This window comes from Dictyostelium discoideum, assembly GCF_000004695.1.
Source record: "Dictyostelium discoideum AX4 chromosome 6 chromosome, whole genome shotgun sequence".
NCBI lineage: Eukaryota > Evosea > Eumycetozoa > Dictyosteliales > Dictyosteliaceae > Dictyostelium > Dictyostelium discoideum.
The window spans coordinates 1,573,396-1,596,679 of NC_007092.3; the positions used below are offsets into that span (position 1 = coordinate 1,573,396).

The 23,284-nt window shown below is 22.1% G+C and overlaps 9 protein-coding genes across 9 annotated transcripts; 3 read left to right on the forward strand and 6 right to left on the reverse strand.

The window, feature by feature from the left end:
- Nucleotides 1–665: 665 nt before the first annotated feature.
- On the reverse strand, nt 666–2,518 carry drap1 (hypothetical protein; the record flags this gene model as incomplete). The annotated part of the gene is made up of 3 exons (XM_629593.1): nt 666–2,022; nt 2,131–2,320; nt 2,413–2,518. 3 exons carry the CDS (start codon nt 2,516–2,518, stop codon nt 666–668), a joined length of 1,653 nt encoding a protein of 550 aa, XP_629595.1.
- Nucleotides 2,519–2,978: 460 nt separating this feature from the next.
- Nucleotides 2,979–5,262, reverse strand: itfg1 (hypothetical protein; the record flags this gene model as incomplete). The annotated part of the gene is made up of 4 exons (XM_629594.1): nt 2,979–3,914; nt 3,996–4,204; nt 4,290–4,984; nt 5,051–5,262. 4 exons carry the CDS (start codon nt 5,260–5,262, stop codon nt 2,979–2,981), a joined length of 2,052 nt encoding a protein of 683 aa, XP_629596.1.
- Nucleotides 5,263–5,998: 736 nt separating this feature from the next.
- Nucleotides 5,999–6,645, forward strand: mrpl53 (ribosomal protein L53, mitochondrial; the record flags this gene model as incomplete). Its single annotated transcript, XM_629595.1, has 3 exons — nt 5,999–6,084; nt 6,253–6,365; nt 6,455–6,645. 3 exons carry the CDS (start codon nt 5,999–6,001, stop codon nt 6,643–6,645), a joined length of 390 nt encoding a protein of 129 aa, XP_629597.1.
- A 447-nt stretch (nt 6,646–7,092) lies between these two features.
- Nucleotides 7,093–9,428, reverse strand: DDB_G0292422 (RNA-binding region RNP-1 domain-containing protein; the record flags this gene model as incomplete). The annotated part of the gene is made up of 3 exons (XM_629596.1): nt 7,093–8,534; nt 8,635–8,898; nt 9,071–9,428. The coding sequence occupies 3 exons, from the start codon at nt 9,426–9,428 to the stop codon at nt 7,093–7,095; spliced, it is 2,064 nt and encodes a 687-aa protein (XP_629598.1).
- Nucleotides 9,429–10,334: 906 nt separating this feature from the next.
- Nucleotides 10,335–14,618, reverse strand: Dd5P3 (inositol 5-phosphatase; the record flags this gene model as incomplete). Its single annotated transcript, XM_629597.1, has 2 exons — nt 10,335–14,275; nt 14,420–14,618. 2 exons carry the CDS (start codon nt 14,616–14,618, stop codon nt 10,335–10,337), a joined length of 4,140 nt encoding a protein of 1,379 aa, XP_629599.1.
- A 3,174-nt stretch (nt 14,619–17,792) lies between these two features.
- DDB_G0292520 (hypothetical protein) lies at nt 17,793–18,539 on the forward strand (the record flags this gene model as incomplete). Its single annotated transcript, XM_629598.1, has 1 exon — nt 17,793–18,539. The coding sequence occupies one exon, from the start codon at nt 17,793–17,795 to the stop codon at nt 18,537–18,539; it is 747 nt and encodes a 248-aa protein (XP_629600.1).
- A 210-nt stretch (nt 18,540–18,749) lies between these two features.
- On the reverse strand, nt 18,750–19,507 carry rpl27a (S60 ribosomal protein L27a; the record flags this gene model as incomplete). The annotated part of the gene is made up of 2 exons (XM_629599.1): nt 18,750–19,193; nt 19,505–19,507. The coding sequence occupies 2 exons, from the start codon at nt 19,505–19,507 to the stop codon at nt 18,750–18,752; spliced, it is 447 nt and encodes a 148-aa protein (XP_629601.1).
- Nucleotides 19,508–20,351: 844 nt separating this feature from the next.
- DDB_G0292424 (hypothetical protein) lies at nt 20,352–21,368 on the forward strand (the record flags this gene model as incomplete). Its single annotated transcript, XM_629600.1, has 1 exon — nt 20,352–21,368. The coding sequence occupies one exon, from the start codon at nt 20,352–20,354 to the stop codon at nt 21,366–21,368; it is 1,017 nt and encodes a 338-aa protein (XP_629602.1).
- A 376-nt stretch (nt 21,369–21,744) lies between these two features.
- Nucleotides 21,745–23,023, reverse strand: pitD (phosphatidylinositol transfer protein; the record flags this gene model as incomplete). Its single annotated transcript, XM_629601.2, has 3 exons — nt 21,745–22,443; nt 22,598–22,877; nt 23,007–23,023. 3 exons carry the CDS (start codon nt 23,021–23,023, stop codon nt 21,745–21,747), a joined length of 996 nt encoding a protein of 331 aa, XP_629603.2.
- Nucleotides 23,024–23,284: the final 261 nt, after the last annotated feature.

A 23,284-nucleotide genomic window follows, 5' to 3' on the forward strand; every position in this document is an offset into this window, starting at 1 on the left:
TTAAAAAATTAAAAAAAAAAACAAAAACAAAAAATAAAAAAGAAAAATAAAAAAAAAATAAAAAATAATTAAAATGTGGTAAATTTATTCCCACAATATCTCTTTTTTTTTATTTTTTTTATTTTATTTTATTTTATTTAATTTTATTTTTGTTTAATTTAAACTGTTTAATATTTTTTCATTGAATAAAAACTAACACTCGGCACTCCGACTATAATTAATATTATTTCATTTTAATGGCGATTTCCAAAGAATATTAATTCTTTTTTTTTTTATTGTAATATATTACTTAAAAATTATTACTTGGATAGTAAATAAAATATCAAAAGAGGAGGCAAAACTCGATTATTGCCATATATATATTTTTTTCTAAAAAAAATGATACTAAAAAAAAGAAATAAATAGGTTTTTTTTTTTTTTTTGGTAAAAAAAACATTTGAAATTAGTAGAAAATATTTTACTTTATCTTTAATTCTATTTTAAGATTCAGCAGATATATGGTTCATCAAAAACATAAATACAACAAAATATAACACCCTGTTTTTTTTTTTTTTTATTTTTTTTATTTTTTTTATTTTTTTTTTTTACTGATTAAGTTTTCAGATATTATTGTTTTATTTTTTTTTTTTTTTTTATTTTTTTTTTTTTTTAAAAAATTTTCCTTTTTAATCAAAATCTTCGTCCTCAACATTTGGTTTCTTTGAATTTAAATTATTTAAAATGTGTGAAATACTATTATTGGAATTGCTATTATTTGTATTTAGTATTGGTGGTACAGAAGAAAATGATGGTAAAGTCGATGATGAATTTGTTGATGAAAGGGATGGCAAAACAATACCATTTCCATTATTATCATTATTATTATTAGGATTATTAGGATTATAATTATTATTATCATTAAAATTACTATTATTATTTGAAAATGTAAATGAATTAAATCCATTATCTTTATTATCGATGCTATTATTACTGCTATTCATTATACTGTTTATATTACTTTTATTTATATTATGATTGGAATCTTCCTCATCAAAGTTTGTATTAATTTTTCTATTACTATTGTTATTATTCAAATTTCCAAGTATATGTTCGTTATTATTATTATTATTATTATTATTATTATTATTATTATTATTATTATTATTGCTGCTATTATTATTATTGCTATTATTCAAAACTGGTAATGAAATTGGTGCCAAAGGTTGATATTGATTTGATGGTAAAGTTATGGTCGACGCTGTAGATGATGATAAAAATTGTTGTCCTCTGTTATTATTATTGCTATTATTGCTATTATTATTATTATTATTATTTTTATTATTATTATTATTATTATTATTATTATTCTCATCTTCATTACTATTGTAGTTGTTATTATTGAAATTATTGTTGTTAAAATTGTTATTATTATTATTACTATTGTTGTTGAAGTTATTATTGTTATTATTATTGTTGAAGTTATTATTGTTGAAATTATTATTATTGTTGAAATTATTATTATTATTGTTGAAATTATTATTATTGTTGAAATTACCATTATTATTATTATTATTATTATTATTATTATTATTGTTATTATTATTATTTAAAGGTGGGGATTGAATTGAACCAGCAGATGAAGATAAAAATGGACTTGATTTTGGAGATGTTGTATTTGATTTTCTTGCTGATGGTTTTTTTAAAGATGTTGATTGAATATCTTTTGGGGAATTTGCAAAGTTTGGTGTTGGTGTTGGTGTTGGTGTTGTTGTTGCGGTGGTTGTTGTGATTGTTGTATTTTTTAAAACAGGTGATGTTTCAGATTTAACTTTTCTGGTTGAAGCTCCTCCTCTTGCTCCTCCTCTACCACCTCTACTACCTTTGCCACCTCTGCTACCCTTTCCTCCTTTTTTAGGTGCTTCTTCCTCTTCTTCATCACTATCATCATCATCCTCATCTTCTTCTTCCTCCTCTTCTTCACCCATATCCATTTCTTCCTCCTCTTCTTCCTCTTCTTCACCTCCATCTTCACCTTCAGTTTTCCTAAAAAAAAATTTTTTTAAAAAAAAAAAAAAAAAAAAAAAAATATATTAATATATATTAATATATATATATTGAATCTAATCTATTAAATCCAATGTTAAAACTTACTTTGGTCTACCTCTTTTCTCATTTTTATCATCTGGAATTCTATCAACAATTTCAGTTAAGAAATCAAATGTTGATTCTTGTTTTATACATTCTTTTAAATGATTAACTGATATAACTTTACCTTTCTTTGCTTGTGTTATTTTACATGTTTTCATTACTAAATCTGCCATAAATAATTCTAAACATTGAGCTAATAATTATTTGAATAAAAATAAATTAATAAAATTTGTATCTATATATAAAAAAAAAAAAAAAAAAAAAAAAAAAAAGAAAGGTACTTACAAATTAAAATTGGTGTTGCAGATGCAATTTTTCCCACTTCTTCATCTTTTTGCATTATCTTTTTGATTCTTGCCATTGGGAATTTTGTCTTATATTTCTTTTTCATTTTTTAATTTAAATATAAAATATTTTATCAAATATATAAAGAAAAAAAATTGGATATGAATATTTTCAATTATTTTTTTTTAATTTTATTTTTTTTTTATTTTTTTTTTTTTTAATGAATTTGGAGTTGCAACCTTTTTAAATAAAAATAAAAAAAAAATAAAAAAAAAAAAATAAAAAAAAAAAAAAATAAAAAAAAATAAAAATTTTCAAATTCAACAGCAAAAAAAAAAAAAATTAAATATGTAAAAAGAAAAAAAATAAAAAAAATATAAAAAAAGTTCTAAAAATAACCAATTTTATTTATTTATTATTGTAATAAATAAATAAATAAATAAATAAATAAATAAATAAATAAATAATAATTTATTTAGTTATTATTTTTTTTATTTTTTAATGAAAAAAAAAAAAAAAATTAATATTTATTTTTATTTTTATTTTTATTTTATTTTTTAATTTTATTAAAGAGCATTAAAATAAAATTGATGACCTTGATCTTGTTTCATTTTAATATCTTGTTGTTTTTCACGTCTATATAAACCGAAACTTATTGCTGATAATAAAATGATAGCAGCAAAGAAAGCGATTAAAACCCAAAAGAAAATACCAGAAGGGTTAATGTATAATTCTAAAGTCCAACCCGTTGGATTTGATGGTTTGTATGGAATTGCTACGACTTGAGAGTTTGGAATTGTGCCAACCCAATTATTGAAATGTACAGATTGATTCAATGGCATACCAAAGAATAATTGATCAACATAATTACTAGTTCTACCCAACCCAAATAGATTATAAGGTGTTTGCAATGACATATAACTACTAGAATACATTTGTGCACCAATTTGAATATGAGTATTACCAGATAAATCGGTATAAGTGAATTTAAAAGTGCCACCAGGGAAATTTACACCATAAGGTTTTGGAGAAGGGAATTTATCACCAGTTGGACACATTGTAGTGCAAACACCATTCAATCCCAAAGTTTTGAAAAAGAAAGCATCGTTATAGAAATTATTGAAAACTGCAGTCACCGATTCACTACCATTAACATCTCTTGATAATACTAAAATATCAGCGATACCATTCTCACCAAAATCAACAAATACAGCACTATGTGCATTTGGTACCATTGTCAATGCATCAGTTCCATCGATTACCTTTGAAAATGAACGTCCATTCTGTCCATTACTACAAACATTTGGTGAACATTCAACATTTTCCCATAATTCAACATGTGGTCCTGCTTCTAAATTTAATGGATCAATTAATGATATTAAAATATCTGGAAATCCATCAATATTATAATCACCTGAATGTATAATTAATGGTATACCATTTTCAAAATCACTATAAAATATACTACCATTAAATTGATCATTTGATAATACAATTGTAACCTTTAAAAAAAAAAAAAAAAAATTAATATTATAAATTATTATTATTATTTATTATTTTAAAATATAATATAATATACATACACCATCTGTATCATTTAATGTATTTGAAAAACTAAAAGTACCATCAGTTGAACATAATGCATTTTGTGGTATACAAGATGCACTACTAAATAATGAACTTGAACAAACTGGTTTTTGTGTATTTGATACAATATAAATTTCATTTATAAATGTTGTTTGATTAATTGTATTTAAAACTGGATAAATCATATCTAAATCTCCATCATTATCTATAAAAAAATATTATAATATTTATTATTAATATATATATGTATATATATATATAAATAATTATATATATATTTTAATATTTACCAAAATCAGCAAAAGTAATTTGACCAGTACCAGGTGGAAAATTTAAAGTTGTAACTAAACTATAACCTAAATCTTTATTATTAATCCAAATTTCACCAATTATAGAATCATCATCATCTAATGATTTTGAAGTGATAAAGAGATCAGCTAAACAATCACCATTTAAATCTATAAAAGAGTTACTATGTGGTGAAGATATTTGAGCACCTAATTGATTTGGGTTGATTTGTGGTGCATTCATGGAGTAGAATAAAGCATCATCATCACTACCATCATTGTTTATCCATAGCGTTCTCTCACCAGTACTAGCACTGATTCCAAACATGTCCAAATGTAAATCACCATTTGCATCAAATACTAAAACCTGGTCGGTTGGTACCACTCTATTGTTAGCGTTACCACCATAGATTGAAATTGGTTCGTCTATACTCGTATAATGACCTTGACATAAACTCATGTAATTCTCTTCACTATATCCAACGATTGTGCCATTCTCAGTCGTATTGGCTACTCTATATTGTATTAAAATATCCAATGATCCATCATATGTAAAATCACCACCTACAACATTATTAATTCTATTTCCTTCACCTAAATGAACTATTATATCTGATGCGTCATATTTCCAACTTTCAACATTCCATAAAAATACCTGTAATGTTGATTTATTCTCATATAAAAAAAAAGTATCTAAACTAAATAAATTAAAAAATATTAATAAATAATAAATAAATAATAAATAATATAATAATAATACTTACTATTTATCAGCATTAAAATCACCAAATGCCATAACTGTACCATTATAACCACTAAAGCCAATATCATCTATTGAATATAATTTTGAACTTGAAAATTTTGGGGCATTTGTGAATACAGGCTTCCAAAAATCACTAAAGAAATCTGCATTTACTATATTTATATTTATTATACAAACTATATATAATAAAACTATCAATATTATTGGTTTCATCTTGAATTTGTATATTATATATATATATTATTTCGATATCGTTTTAGTTGTGTGTGTATGTATGTGTGTGTGTGATAAGGAGGAGGTCTATATGTATTTTTTTTTATTTTTTTATTTTTTTATTTTTTATTTTTTTATTATTAAATAATTATTATACAAAATTCCAACGGAGGAATACAATTCTAATAACAAATAAATGTTATTATTTGAGTTAATTTTCTATTTTTTTTTTTTTTAAAAATTGAATAAAAAAAAAAAAAATAAAAAAAAAAAATAAAATTTTTTAAAAAAAAAAAATTAAAAAATTCTTATTTTTTCGAGTCGTGAAAACTTTTTAAAGTTTTTAAAGAAATAATTAATTGCTTATTTAAAAATATTCACATGTGAATTTTATTGTTTAGTTTTTTTAGAAATTTTATTTTATTATTTTAAATAAAATAAAATTTTATAAAAAAAGAAAAAAAAAAAAAAAAGAAAAACCACACACACAAATTAAAATCGGGACAAGAAAAAAAAAAAAAAAAAAAATATAACATTAAAAAAAAAAATAAAACAAAAAAACAATTTTTTTATTTTTTTATTTTTTTTTTTTTTCATTTTTATTTTTTTTTTTTTTCGTCGACCCTTTTTTTTTTTTTTTTATTTATTTTTTATTTTTTTTTTGAAATCATCTGATTCTCTCTTTTTTAAATTAAAAAAAAAAAAAAACAGATCAAAATAATATATAATTTTAAAAATGAGAGAAAAATTAAATCTTTTAGCAAAATTAAAGAGTGTTGTATATAAATTTGATCCATTGAATCCAAATACTAGATCAATAAGGTAAATATTTCAATAGTGTTTCAATTAAATCATAATTATTATTGTTATTATTATTTATATTACATTTTACTAATGCAGATATTTTTTATTTTATTTTTTTTATTTTTTTTATTTTATTTTATTTTTTATTTTATTTTTAATTTTTTATAATAATAATAATAATAATAGATCTTTTATTCCATTAACAACATGTAAAAGATCTAGACAATTAGCACCAGAGTGTAGTATTAGTTTTGACCTTGGTCCACAAAACACATCACCAGTAATTGATATTAAATTTGGTATATATTTACTTCCACTCATACATAAATATAATAATTTTAGATTACACCATTTCAATATATTAATTAATTATGTATATATATTTTAGTTAATGGAACAGAAAAGAGTATTAAAACAGATACTTTAGAATTAATGTCAATTGTTGAATCAATTGAACTTTTAAAGAAAAGTATAAGAATAGAAGAAATTGAAAAGATGAAAACTACTGAAACAACTCTTCAAGATATTTTACAACCAGTCAACAAAAAGAAAGATACTGGTGCTAAAGCAAACAGATAGATTAATATAATAAAATAAATATATAATAATAATAATAATAGTAATATAGTAAACAATGGTGGATACACAAGCATAAACATATAAAAAAAAAAAAAAAAGGATCGAACCTATCAAAAAAAAAAAAAAAAAAAAAAAAAAAAGAAATAAAATTAATTTTAAAAATCTAGATTTTCTCTTTTATTCAAAATCTTATTAATCAAATATATATCATTATATTCAAAGGTTTTATAATGGTTGATAAAAGTAATAATAGAAATATCAATTATAAATAGTAATAATGATTTTATTTAATTATAATATTTTTATTTTTTATTTTTATTTTTTATTTTTTTTTTGACCACCATTTAAATTATTATTGTTCCATGACTATTTACATTGATTTTTTCTTTTTTCATTTTTTTTTTTTTTTTTTTTTTTTTTTTTTTAAACATGTTTTAAATTAAGAGTTTATTCATTTGGACCTTGTAATTCTTGTTCCTTTTTTGAATTAAATCTTCTTGATGGTGATGAATAGGATGATGAAGGAGAAATAGAGTTTTGAGAAGTTACTTGTTCATTGGATTTTTCTGTTGAACTTCCATTGTTATTATTATTATTATTATTATTATTATTATTAATATTATTATTGTTATTATTATTATTATTATTAATATTATTATTTTGTTGATGTTTTGGAATTCTATTTGTATTATATGATTGATGATTAAAATCATATTGAGGATAAGTAACATAAATTGCTCTTTGCTGTTGATGTTGTTGATGATTTTGTTGGTGATGTTGTTGATGTTGTTGAGGATAATAAGATTGTCTTCCATAGTTTGAATAACCTAATTGTGGGTAAACTGAATTATTTGTGATTATTGGATAATAATAAGAGGAGGAGGATGTTTGAATGTTATTATTATTATGTATAGAATTTGAATATGTTGGAGGGATAGAAGAGGAGATTTGAAAATCATTGATTTTATTATTATTATTATTATTATTATTATTATTATTATTATTATTATTATTATTAATATTAGTATTATTATTATTATAATACTTACTCGATTGATAATACTTGGAGGATGAAGTTGTTGAAGATGAAGTCGATTGTTGATGTGCATTGGTTTGATGTGTTGAAGGATTTGGAATTGAACCTTGATGTTGAGTTTGAATATGATGGTTTGTAGAATGATGATCATGTTGTTGATAAGGTGGATATGGATATAATACTGGTACCATCATATAATTATGTGGGTAATAGGTTGAGTTTTGATGTTGAATAGTTCCATATGGTGACTCACTATAAGGCATTGGATGTTGATAGATTTCATATCCATCTTGAAAGATTGGAGGATGTGGAATACTTTCACCTCCTGCAGATGATGATATTATAGTACCAGTTGTACGATTGCCATTGCTGTTGTTGTTGTTGCAGTTATTATAATTCATTTCATTAACTGGTGATCCAGGTGAATTTGATGGTGGGATTGAGTTTGAACTGGCTTGGTTTCCATTATTTAAATGGGATGGAGATAACTGATGGTGATGTGGTTGGACTATAATTACCGATTTTGGAGGATATTGAGAAAGAATTTGAGGTGGAGAATGCATATGATGTTGGACAATATGCTGAGGTTGTTGATGTTGATTTTGTTGTTGATGTGGATGTTGTTGTTGCTGTTGTTGTTGTTGTTGTTGCAATCTCTTATTTTGACTATCTGCAATTCTAATATCAACTCTTTTTCCTAAAATTATATGTTGTTGTTCATTAAGAATTATTTCATTTACACTCTCATCTTTAAAACATATAAAACCAAATCCTTTTATTGTACCATTTTTCTCTGTTAATAAATTATATTCAGAAATTTCACCAAACTCTGAAAAATAATTATTGAAATCATCTATTTTATAATTAATAAAAAAAAAAAAAAAAAAATTAACCACAATTAATATTTTATTTATTTAGAAATAGTGAGTTTAATAATATAAAAATATTCTTACCAGATGTTATATGCTTTGGTAAACCACCAACAAATAATTTTTGTTTTTTTGGTTCTTCAGTCATTTCTTCTTTTGGAATTGCTCTTCGAATCTCTACATTTTTACCTTCAATACTATGATTAATTAATATAACTTCATCTATCACTGATGGGTCAACAAAGGTTACAAATCCAAATCCTCTACTTTTACTTGCTTTTTCTGTTGCCTTTATGACGATTGACTCTTTTACTTCACCAAAATTTGAAAAATAATCTTTTAATATTTCTATTTTTATTTTTTATTTTTATTTTAATTAAGAAGAAAATTTTATTTTTTGATTTTAATTATTTTTTTTAATTATTTTTTAAAATTCGTATTAATAGATAAAAATTATTAGATTGACTATTTTTTTATATGTGTGTGGTAAAAAATTTTTTTTTGTTTTGATAATAATTACCATTTGATGAAGTTTTTAATAAACCCCCAACAAAGATTTTTCCAGAAATTGATTTTGGTAAAGATAAATTACTACCCTCTTCATCATTATTGTTGTTATTTTCAATATGGTTTTTATCACTATCATTATTATTAATATTATTGTTGTTATTGTTATTGTTATTATTATTATTATTATTATTATTATTTTCATAATTATTGATATTTGTATTTGATTTATTATCATTATTTTCAATATTGATATCATTAAAATTATTTAAAAGAATTTCATCATTTTGTTCAATTGTTTCATTTTTTTCATTATTATTGTTTTTATCATTTGAATTGATATTGTGGTGGTCAATGTTATTGTTATCCATTTTTTTTTTTTTTTTTTTATAAATTATTTTATATTTATAAGATAAATAAAATTTAGTTGTTTTTTTTTTTTCTATTTTTTTTTTTTTTATATTTTACTGAACAAAAAAAAAAAAAGAAGAATAAAAAAAAATAAATTATAAAAAATAAAAAAATAAATTAATTTAATAAACTGTTTAATTTTTTTTATTATTTTAAATTAAATTATTATTCTTATTATTATTATTATTTAAAATTATTCATATATAAATATTATTAATATAATTATTTTTTTAAACAAATAAAAGTAAAATAAGATAATTATTTAAAAAAAAAAAAAAAAAAAAAAAAAAAAGTTTAAAATTATTATTATTATTTTATTTGTAGCTGATTGATGCAAAAATAAATTTTCATACAAACAAAATTCTACTAATTCTTATTTTTATAATTGTATTTGTATTTGTTTTTGATTTAAATTTTACAAAAAAAAAAAAAATAATAATAATAATTATAATGAAAAAGATTATTTGATTTTTTATTATTATTATAAGTTTTTATTATTTTTTTTTTTTAAAACTAAAATTTTTTTTATTTTTTTTTTTTATGTTTTATTATCTAAAGAAAATTATTTTTTTTTTATTTTTTTTTTTTTGAAAATATTAATTTTCCTTTTATATTAATTAAAATATAAAAAAAAAAAAATAGAATTTTAAATTATGATCTTGGTACTAAACTTGGAATTTTAAAAAAAAAAATTGAAAAGGGGAAATCGCACATAACCCTTTGATTCATATGAATTTTAATAATAAATTGTAGATTTAAATAAATAAAGAATTAATTAATTTAAAAATCCAAAAAAGGTAATCTGTTTTTTTTTATCCCCTTTTTTTTATTTTTTTTTTATTTTATTTTAATTTTAAAATGTTCTTTTAATCCAAAATGGAACCTAAATATGGATTATTATAGGTATTATTATTATTTTGATTATTATTATTATTATTTTGATTATTATAATTATTGTAGGAATTATTTAATGGTGGTGGTTGGTTATATAAATTTTGTTGATATGGTTGTTGGTATGGTTGTTGATATGGTTGCTGGTATGGTTGTTGTGGTTGTTGTTGTTGCTGATTATAGGGTGATGGAACTGGAATATTATAAACAGCTTTTTGATTACTATATAATAAAGGTGGTGGAGACATCATTGGTTGTAAAGGTTGTTGAAGTGCAAAATTTGTTGGTTGATAAACAGATTGGGGAATTGGTTGTAAAGGTGGTGGTTGTGATTGATAAACAGATTGGGGAATTGGTTGTAAAGGAGGTGGCTCTCTACTTTGATAACCATTACTACTATTACCCCATGAATCGATTAATTGTAAATCATGATTAATTGGTTGTGGTGGTGGTTGTTGTAATTGTTGATTATAGTTTGAATTTGGATTTAAATTACTTTGATGAATTGGTTGTAATGGTGGAGGACCGCTATTATAAAGATTTGAATTATATTGAGGTTGTTGTTGTTGTTGTTGTTGTTGTTGTTGTTGTTGTTGTTGTTGTTGTTGTTGTTGTTGTTGTTGTTGTTGTTGTTGTTGTTGATATTGAGTTGAATTTTGATTCGGTATTAATAATTCCATTTTTGATTGATTACTATTATTATTTTCATTAAAAGATTGTGGAACTGGTGAAGATCTACCTTTTCTTGGATCAAATTGATCATCAAAAATTGGTGAATGAGCACCTGATGGTGATGATGAGCTACCAATACTATTAGTATTATTAAATGAGGATGATGGAGAGGAAGATATTTTTCTTCCACCACCGGATCCGGTCATCTTTTGAAGGTTAACTGTTTCTTGTTGTTGTTGTTGTTGTTGTTGTTGTTGTTGTTGTTGTTGTTGTTGTGTTGGTGGTATTTGAATTGGTTGAGGTAACATTGGTAATGGACGTCCTGATGATAATTTTCTTGGAGGAACACCATTACTACCACCACTTGCAACAAGTGTATTATTACTGTTATTAATATTATTATTATTATTATTATTATTACTATTTAATGAATTCTTTCTAGTTGTAGTTACATTTACAAGTTCTTGGTGATGTTGTTGTTGTTGAATGGTATTATTATTAGTATTACTAATTTGATTGGTTGAAGTTATTTGATATTGAATATTTGTTGTATTTGATCTACCTTTTTGTAAATTTGGAGTTGAAGCAGATTGTTTAATTAGTGTAAGTTGTTCAAATTCTTTAGTGATTAAATTTGCACCATCTTTACCATTTTGATTAGTTGTGTTGATAAGATTATTGGTACTTTGAGAGGTAGTGATGAATTGTGAAGATTTTTGTTCGTATAATTCTTGACGTAATGTTCTTTCTTTATCTTTATCGATTTTAGTGACTTCCAATTGAAAGTAAGAACTTACAGGTCTATGATCAGAAGCTAAAATCTCTTGTCTATGATAATAGAGTTGACGTAAATCATGATGAACTTTATTACTCCAAACGATTCTATCAGTCCAAGCTGGTGATCTTTGTTTTTGAGAAGTATCATATTGAGTGCTATTTAAATCATACTTATAAGTTGGAGGGAAAGCGATTGTCTCCTCCCTATAACCATTGAAAACTCTACCTGCTTCCATACATTTTCTAAGTTGATCATAGTTGTAAAGTTTTGGAAACTGTTGATCATAGACACATCTTCTAATTTCTTCATCGGGTAAGTCAATTCTAAAATTGAAATCACCCAACCAAAATGAATAATCTGAATCAGAGACCTTGAATTGACCTTGACGACCAAAGGCCAATGTTGAATCGATCTCACGGAAATCGGAAATACGATCTTCAACATTGGATTGACCAGCAGCGAAATGAGCCGTGACAAAGGTGAAGGAGGTATCGCTGAACAATAAACGTACACCAATTCCACCCTTATTACCAGCCAAGCCATTCATACCACATTTGACATTTTGAATTTGTACCTCTCTAAAATAGTGTATTGCATCCTCACGTACATAGATTGCCATTAATAAACCTACCAATTGTGATGATTGTAATTTGATATACTTTACATTGGGTGATACTTTTGGAAGTGCACGTTCGATTGCATCCTCCCATTGTTTACCAATGGATGAATCTGTTGCTAAAATCTGACCAGCCGTTAACTCCACCACCTCTTGTAGACCTAAAACGTAGAAATCCGGTGTTGGACAATTGGCACCATCAGGTCTTAACCATTGTACCAAATCAAAGTATGATGAATGTACACCACCAACATTATAAGTACCAACGAAAACATTCCTCCATTCTTTTTTCGAATATTCTTTAACTCTATCTTGAACTTGTTTTCTAATATTATCATCATGACCACTACCATTACCACCATTACCACCATTACCATTATTACTATTATTGACAACCATTGATTTATGTAAACCTAACAATAGATCTAACACATCCTGTCTACCTGGATCTTTGAAATTATTGATATAGAAACGAGTCATTGTTTTTTTACCATCTGCCAACATACCCATTATACCATAATCACCCTCACGTGTTAACGTTGATTTCAATGAACCTGAACCTGCATATTGAATCGACAATGCATCACCATTATCTGCCCATGTTGTCTTTAATGTTTGTGATACACGTGGATAACTACCAATAGAATCATGACCTCTAAATAATCCTAACTTTCTTAGTTGACTTTCAAATAATACCCAACTAACTCTTGATTGTACAATATTAGTTCTATCCAAACAATCTTTACAATTTGTACGAATTATACCATTTTGTTTTGAAATGATTTGACCATTTGAATTTTGAAAGAAATAACCAACAATTTTTTCACTAACGCCACCAGTGGTACCACCACCACCACTAATTGATTGATTATCAATATAATTAATTAAAGAATCTAAAGGATCCATTCTATTACCTTTGGTTTGTTCATTTAAATCGAAATGATTATAGAAAACTTGTGGTGAACGTAATATTCTAATTTGTTCTTCATAAGCATTTACAAGATCACATTCACCTGATTTCAATTTTGAGAGTAAATTAACGATTACAATATTACCATACTTTTTAGTTTGTTCTTTAAGATGCAATTGAAAAGCTGGTGTTGTCGCTTGAGTATTTCTAGCGATTGTAATCTTCTTTTTACTAATTTTACCAATTTTCGATAGATTCGACATTTTAATCTTTAGATCAGACATTTGTGGTGATGATTGATTCCAAAACACTGGTACAGAACCTCTAATTTGTAAGAATGCCAAAACACCATAACTTTCAATCGATAAGATTTGTTCAGATTCACAAAAGTTTGCAACATTACCATCATCATCGATACCACGTGTAACGAATCTAGTACCAGCTCTAAAACGACTTCTTCTCGAAATCAATGTGTAAACTACATTCTTTCCTTGAATATGACCGAGATGATCGGATACTACAAAACCTTGTATAATTGGGAAACACCAATCGTATAATCTATATGCTATGAAATCCTTTTGTAAATATTTATTCCAATAGAATCGCTTATCAACACGTTCCCATACTGGTAAATCCGATTTTGGCTCCAAACATTGACTTTGATAAGTACGAGTTATATCAAAACTACTATTTGGTGGTGTCCAATAAAAGTGTCCACTATTCAATAAATTCATAACTTGAACATATGGTCTATCATCTTCTTTTGATTCTCCATTACCACTACCACCTCCACCACCACCTCCTCCTATTGATATATGCCCTCTACCAGTTTGAAATGATATAAAATCTGTACATCTAATCTTTCTAATAACATTTGGTTGTCCTTGAAATTGAAAATTTGCCGCTATATCACTTTCAGTTACAACTACTAAATAACATTCTATTATTTTTTATTATAAAAAAAAAAAACTATTAGAATTTTCTAAAAAATAATAATAATAATAATAATAATAATAATAATAATAATAATAATAATAATAATAATAATAATAATAATAATAATAATAATAAATTATTTACTTACCATTTACTAATCTAAATATACCTAAAACACAATAAACTGATCTTTCAGATCTTAATGATTGATCAATTTGATCTGGTTGTATTATATCGATTTTAGATGGATCTCTTCTATTAATTACTAATGCTTTACTATGTAAAGAATCTCTTTTAATTATAAAACTTTGTGTTGTTATAAAAATTCTAAATGTATTATCTGCCATTGCACATCTATTTCTCTTTTTAATTTTATATTATATTTGTATATATATATTTATTTTCGCTTTATAAAATTATTATTATTATTATTATTATTTGTATTTAGGTATATGGTTTATTTTTTGCAATGAACTTGAGAATAAAGAGTTTATTTTTTTGAAAAAACAAAAAAAAAAAAAATAAAATAAAATGAAATTTTAAAAAAACAATAAATAAAATAAAAAAGGTATTTTTTACTATTTTACACTGTATGGATAAATAGGGTATAAATAAAGATTTTTTTTTTTTTTTTTTTTTTTTTTTTTTTTGTAATAAAACAAAAATTAATATCCAAATATTATTATTACTACTATTATTATTATTATTATTATTATTATTATTATTATTATTATTATTATTATTATTATTATGGTTAATTCTACAATTATACTTTTTAAGTATTTATTACTATTTTAAAAAAAAATATACTATTATTATTATTGTCGTTTTTTATTTAAATAATAATATTTTTATGTGTAGATATTATTATTTGTTTTTTAACCCAAATATTTTTTTTTTTTTTTTTTTTAAATTTTTTTTTTTTTTTTTTTTAATTTTAAATTTTTAAAAAAAAAAAAAAAAAAAATTAAAATATTTCAATTACTTCAACGAAGAAAAATTAATTTTTTTTTTTTTTTTTTTTTTCAAACAACATTTCCGAAACATTTTTCTGGATCGATTTATTAATTTTAAAATTTTGTGGGGGTAATATTGTATATTTTTAGATTTGTTTTATATATAAAAATGAAAAAAAATATTAAAATAAAAACTATGAATAATATGAGGTAATATTTTTATTATTCATTATAATAATAAAAATATTTTTAATTATTAAACTAAGTTTTTTTTTTTTTTTTTTTTTTTTCCAAAAATTTTAAAAATAAAATAAAAAAAATTAAAATAAAATATTATAAATTAAATTAAAATACCAAATTAATTGAAATAAATTGAATTTTTTTAAAATAAATTAAACCAAAATAAAATAAAATGAAATGATATAAAATGAATAAAATAAAATTATCTTCCCAAAAAAAAAAAAAAAAAAAAAAAAAAAAAATAATAAAATAAAAATAATAATAAAATAAAAAAATAAATAGAATCAATTATTTTAATAAAATAGGGACAAAAATGAATATATATAAATGTAAAAATATTTTTTTAAGTTTACAACTTTTGTAACTTTATTTTTTTTTTTTTTTTTTTATATTGAAATTGATAATAACAGGAATAAGGAAATTATTAAAAAATAATTATAAAAAGTTTTAAAAATAGAAGGTTCCTATTAATTTTTAGTAGTTAATCTTTTTTTTTTTTTCAAAATTGAATTTGTATTGGTTAATTTTAAAAAATCTATTATTATTACAATTTTTTTTTTATTTTTGTTTCTATTTATTATAACAACAAACAAATATATCAATCAAAAATAGAATTTTTTTAATAGTTTGATGAATTTGTGCACATATAATAGTTGAAATTACTATTAATATTTCTGTGAAATGTGTGTTTGTGTGTGTGTGTGTGTGTTTGTGCGTGTGGGTTGTTTTTTTTTTTTTTTTTTTGCCATGCCAATTAAATTATTTTTAGGATTTACTGCTATATGAAATGTGCAAAATATAATAAATTTAAAAAATGATAAAATATTTGTCAACCCACACATAAATCATACATTACATATATAATGTATGTATGTAAATATTTACATTTAATTTTTTTTTTTTTTTTTTTTTTTCAATTATAATAATTATTTTTATTTTTATTTTTAATTATTTATTTTTTTTTTTTTTTTTTTTTTTTTTTTTGGGAATATAATTAAAGGTTTTTTTTTTTTTTTGTGTATATTTTTATTTCCTTTTCAATCATTAATCAAACTTATTTAAATAATTAAGATAATAAAAAGGATTAACAAATCTTTGTTTCATTGAGCAAACACTGTATGTATAATTAAATTAACAAATTTTAAAAATAAAAATAATAAATAAAATAAAAATTTAAAAAAAAAAAAAAAGAGTGACACATCATAAAAATCTACCCTAAAAATAATAGTAATAAAATTTTTTTTAATTATTATAATTAATAAAATTAAAATTAAAAATATTTATTTTTTTTTTTTTTTTTTTTTTTTTTTTTTATTTATTTTGGTTTATTATAAATTTAAAAAAAACTATTTAATTTGTATAAAAATAACCCAAAACATAAAATAATTAAAATAAGTAATAGCATAAGTCATATAAAAGTAATAAAAAAAAAATATATAACTATTAGTTTTTTATTTTTTCCCCATTAAAAAAAAAAAAGTGTTTAAAAAAAAAATTTATACATTTTAACTATTTTAACTATTTTTTATTTAATTACATATAACCCAATAACATATAAAAACAATTATTTTTTTTTTAATTTATTTCTTTATTTATTTATTTTTTTTTTTTTTTTTTTTTTTCAATAACCACACAAAAAAAAAAAAAAAAAATCTACTTTGCCTTTTAAAATGATACAATTTATATCAAACTGAGCAAATACCAATCCCTAATTTAGTATTATTGTTATGAATATCATCATAACCTCCACCACAACCACTCACTACTACTATTACTACTACCACCACACCCCAACTAAATATTCCAAAAAATAATAATTATTATATCAACGGCAATCAAAATTAATTTTAAATAATCAAAAAAGATTTAAACAATTAAAATATTTTTTTAAAAAAAAAAAATCATAAATGTGGTTTTTTTTATTTAACTAAATGTGTTTGTATTTAATTGTACAGATAAAACAATTATTTTATTGGTATTATATTATATTTTTTAACTATTCATTTTTTTTTTTTTTTGTTATTTTTATTTTTATGTTTATAATTGTTTTTTATTTTTATTTTATCATTATCTATTTATTTATTTTTTTTAAAAAAAATTTTAATTATTATTTTCTCTTGATATATCTTTGTAAATAATTAATATTTTATTTTATTTATATTTTATTTATATTTTATTTTTATTTATTTTATTTTTTTAAAAAAAATTTCTTAAAAAAAAAAATATATTATTAATTAAAAAAAAAAAAAAAAAGAATATATTATTTCTATACAATCAAATATATATATAGATTTTTTAATAAAATATAAAAAAAAAAGAAATACAATGGATTCACCAATAATGAATAGAGTAATTGGAAATACTAGTAATACTACATTACAACTTCAAGATAGAGTTGATGAATTAGAAAAAAGAAATAACTTTTTAGAAAAGGAATTAGAACATTACAAGAATGAATTAGCATCAACCAGAAAGATTTTAACAGAGAGGGATAATTTATTGTTACAACTTCAATGGGATGAAGATGATAAAGAATTGGATGCCGATGCACAAAAGAAAAAGAGATCAAAAGAACGTGTTGCCAATGAAGAACGTCAACAAATCACTCGTTTAAGATCACAAATGAAAATTATGGAAACTGCATTAGAAGAAAGGGATACAAACATTCATAAACTTCATAAAGAATTGAGTGATTCAAAAATTCAATACCAAGTGACCGTTGATTCTCTTGCTCAAGGTAGAGATGCCCCAGTTAGAAGTAAAACAAGTTGGGGTTTTAAATCATCACCATCCTCTTCACCAATGGTTTATAAACCTTCTTATTCCGCAAGTCCAATTCAAAGTGAAAAACAATATTCAGTTGCTCCTTCTCCTGCCAATTCTCCTGCAATGAGTTCTCCAAATTTCGCTTCCTCTTCTTCAACTTCTTCTGGTTCACCTTCAATGATGGAATTTGATTATAATAATCATCCAAAGAAATTAAACAAAAAAGGTAGTATCTTTAATTTCAGAAAATCAAAGAAATCACCAATTATTCAAGATACAAATTGGGCAACTCAATCTGCACATTAAAAAAAAAAAAAAAAAAAAAACTAAAAAAAAAAACTAAAAAAAGAAACCCAATACAAACATGTAATTAAACAATTACACTATTTGTAAAAAAAAAACAATATTAATAATAAAAATAACTGTATAAACAATCTCTTTTTTTTTCTTTTTCTTTTTATATTTTTTAAATTTAATTACTTTTTTTATTTATATTTATTGATTCGTATAAAATATTTAAGCAACTAAGATACAAGCACCACCGACAGCTTTGATTTTCTTTTCAGCGACTTTAGAGAAATAACGAGCTTTGACGATGATTGGTTGAGTTGGGAGGATACCGTGACCTAAAACTTTGAAGAAACCTTTTTGGGTGACATCAACAACTGGAGCAGTACCGTCATTCTTGGCAGCTAATGATTTTCTGACGGATTCTGGGACTAAAGTCCAGATCTTTTCTAATGAGACGGTTGGACAATGGTATTGGTTTCTTAATAAATGGAAATGTCTCATACCTAATTTACCGAAATAACCTGGATGGTATTTGTCAAAGTTAATTCTGTGATGAGTGAGACCACCAGCATTACCACGACCACCTGGATGCTTTCTGTGTTTACCAACACGACCGTAACCGGCACAAACGTCACCTCTTGATTTTCTATGCTTACTGAATCTGGTTGGCTAAATTTTAATTATTATTATTAATTTTACATATTAGTCACTATTCTTTGTTTTGGTGTATTTTGTTTTTCATATATTTTCAAATGTAATATGAATCATAGTTTTGGTTCAAATGTATAGTATTATTGATGTTTGATTTTGTTGTATTGGGTTTGATGATTGGTTGATAAAGGATTAACTATTTATTCTTTGACTAATTATCATTAATCTTTATCAATCTTTTATCAATGAATGAATTCTAAATACATGACACCTAAACTAAAAAAAATATCATATACACATAGATACATGATATATATAATCCTACTCACCATTTTAATATGTGATACTGACTAACAAACGAAAAAAAAAAAAAAAGTTGAGAAAATCAATTCACCCACAGCAGTCGCGGGAATTTTTTTTTTTTTTTTTTTTTTTCAATTTTTTTTTTTTTTTTTTTTGGATAACGTAAAAATATTTTATGAGACAAGTTTGTTGAGTTTTATTTTTATTTATTTTTTTTTTTTTATTTTAAAAATCTTTAAATTATGGTGATATTCTATTTAAAACAGTTAAATTTTTTTTTTTTTTTTATTTCCTTTAATATCATTATTAAAAAAAAAATAAGAAAAAAATAAAAAAAAAGATCATGTTATTTTATATTTATTTTTATTTTATTTTTTATTTTTTATTTTTTATGTTTTAAATTTATTGTTTGATATTATTTAATTTTAAATTTCCATGTGGGATTAAAAAAAAAAAAAAAAAAAAAAAAATAGACTCAATTAGTTTGGAAATAATAATTATTTCAATATTAAAAATTTTAGAATAAATTTGTATATAGAATAAAAAGTAATAATAAGTTTATTTCTATTTTAATTTGTAGACTAACACCAAAAAAAAAAAAAAAAAAAAAAAAAAAAAAAAAAAAAAAAAAAAAAAACAAAATTAAGATATCGAAAATTTGGGGTTTCCCACACGATAATTTTTTTTTTTAATTTTAATTTTAATTTTTTAATATTTCGATTAGAAATTTCTAAAAGAAACAATGTTATTCAAAAAGAATCTTTTTTTTTTTTTTTTATCTTTAAATTTAATTTTTAAAATTGTTTTTTTTTTTTTTTTTTTTTTTTTTTTCCCAAAGATCAAAATTAATAATAATTCCTTATTATTTAAATAATGGAATTACAGATTTTATCAAATTACTATGATTTTGAAACTCTATCTGGTCGAAAATTGAATATTTCACAAGAGAGTGGAGAAACTGTTGGAAATGTAAAAAAAAGAATTGCTTCAATTTTTGGAAATGATGGAGAGATTGGAAGTGATGGTAGTTTTTATTTATTACATTATGGTAGAGAATTAAATGATGATGAAATTGTTAATCAATCTTTAATTGATAGTAGTGTGGATGGCGATGATAAATTAAGAGGAAATGGTAGTAAAAAGGATAATAATAATAATGGTAAACCAATTCAAATTCGTCGTAATAGATATAGTTGTTTTGCTGAACATATGATTAATGAGCATTTAGTAAAACCATGGTCAAAATGGATTGCTAGAATTTCTTGTATAATTTTTTCAGTGTTACTAATTGCATCATTGGCACAAATTTCATTTTACCTTCCACATGCTAAAAATGTACCAGTAACATTTCAAACATTGGGTGTATTTGTAATGTCATCTTTATTAGGATGGAAAATGGGATGCTCCAGTATTATCCTTTACTTATTATGTGGTCTTGCAGGTGCTCCATTCTTTACAAATCAGAACCATGGTGTAACTTATATGTATGGAAGTACTAGTGGTTACTTGTATGGTTTCATCGTTGCCTCTTTTATTGTTGGATTTTTCGCCGAAATGGGTAGTGATAGAGCTTATATCTTTAATTGGAAATCCACTTTGTTTTCAATGATATTTGCAAATATTGCCATTTACATTATTGGTATTCCTGTTTTAGCTATTAAAATTGGTTGGATAAAATCATTCAAATTAGGTTTACTTCCATTTTTAGTTGGTGATGCACTTAAAATAATTATTGCAACAATTATAATTCCATCAATTTGGAAATTCATTGCATTTCTCTCAAATAAGCGTATAATTATTAAATCTCCAACAATTAAAGATATTTTATCTTCTTCACAATTAAAAAATGATAAAACTTCAATTGAACTAAATAATATAAACTCACAATAACTATTTTAATTTACCAATAAATTTTTTTTTTTTTATTTTTTTTTCTCTCCCAAACAAGTTTTTTTTTTTTTTTATTCCTTTATAAATTAATTCATTACATTAAAAATATATGGATAGTATATTTTAAATAATATTAAAAAAAAAAAAAAAAAAAAAAAAAAATGGAATGGCACCAGCTCAGTTTTTTTTTGACAATTTCTTTTTTATTTTTTTTTTTTTTATTTACATTTTTTTTTTTCTTGATGATTCCTTTATATATTAATTCATTACATTAATACTATCAGGATTCTATTTTTTAAATAATAAAAAAAAAAATGGAAAAAAAAAAAAAATAAAATGATTAATATACTTTTTTTTTTTTTTTTTTTTTTAACTTTCAACATACCATATTTCTATAACAAATTGGAGATTGAACAGTTGTAGTTGTTTCAGTTACAGTTTTTGTAGTTGTAGTTGTAGTTGTCATCAACATATGTTTACATTCACTACAAACATGTTGACAATTAACATTTGGACATTTAAAATCACCTTTTGAATAGGTGTTTTGTTGATTTCCTTTTTTTTCGGAAATGTTCATATTTTTTATATCTTCATTTAGTTTGTTTTCAATTGTATTATTCATCATTAATTGATAAGTTGATTGTTCAAATTGTTCAATTTGTTCTTCTGATAAATCAATCCATTCATCCATCCAACAAAAGAGAGATCTATGTGCTTTTAGAAATACTTCTCTTAAACCATTGGTTTGAACTAAATTTTCAACTCTATTTTGGAATCCCCAATAATTGAAATTTACAGTTACTAATTTATAAACCACCATTGCCGGATTTACCTCTTTTCTCCAATTTGGCGATGTTAATGGACCTCTACCAGTTAATTTTGATTTAAACATTCTTGGATCTTCATCTGTTTTGACATCTTTTCCTTCAACTTCATCTCTTGCAATATCAACATGGTCTACTATTCTTTTCTTTAATATATCTTTACTTAATCCAAATACATTCTCTTCTTCATCTCTACCATCTTTATGAATAGATTCAATACATAAATAAAACTTTTCACCAAAAAATGGGCACTTTTTTTTTTTTAATTTAAAAGAAATAAATAAATAAATAAAAATAAATAAATAAATAAAAATAAATAAATAAATAAATAAATAGATAAATAAATAATTATTTAGTAAAACTAATTTTTTTTTTTTTTTTTTTTTAATATGTCAAAATAATTACACTATAAATTGTTTTAGTATTTGGGTAACTATTCCAAGATTTTTCTTCAATTTTTAAAGCACTTTTTGGTAAAATTGCAGAAGCATATCTTGGTAAAGATTTTTTCAAAAGAAATACTTTGTGAGTAAATGTACCTTTTACACCATTTTTATCTGTAAATGAACTTTTTTCCAAAAGTTGAACATTATCACCTGCATTTGAAGATTCATGGGTTTTTCTGGCTGTCATATATTTTTGACCCAACCTATATTCTTCCTTGGTAAATGGTAATGTAATTCTACTATATTTTATTTAATGGTTTTTAAAAAATTAATATTAATTACTATACACATATATTTAATTTTTTTATTTTTTTTTTTATTATTTTTTTTTTTAACTCTAAAAATTTAAAAAAAATAAAAAAACTTACTATTCCTTAATTAACATTTTTTTAAAATATCAATGGAAGTATTATTATTATAATTATATTAATATTTTTTAATTATTATTTCAAAAAATAATTTAATTTAAAAATAAAATTAATTAATTTAAATTTGTTATTTTTATATTTTTTTTAATTTTTTTTTTTTTAATTTTTTTTTTTTTAATTTTTAGAGTTGGTTTTTGATTATTTTTTTTGTATTAAATTTAATATAATGGTGTTTTGAATAAATGGGAAAAAAAAATAGATTTAAAAAATCTTTAAAA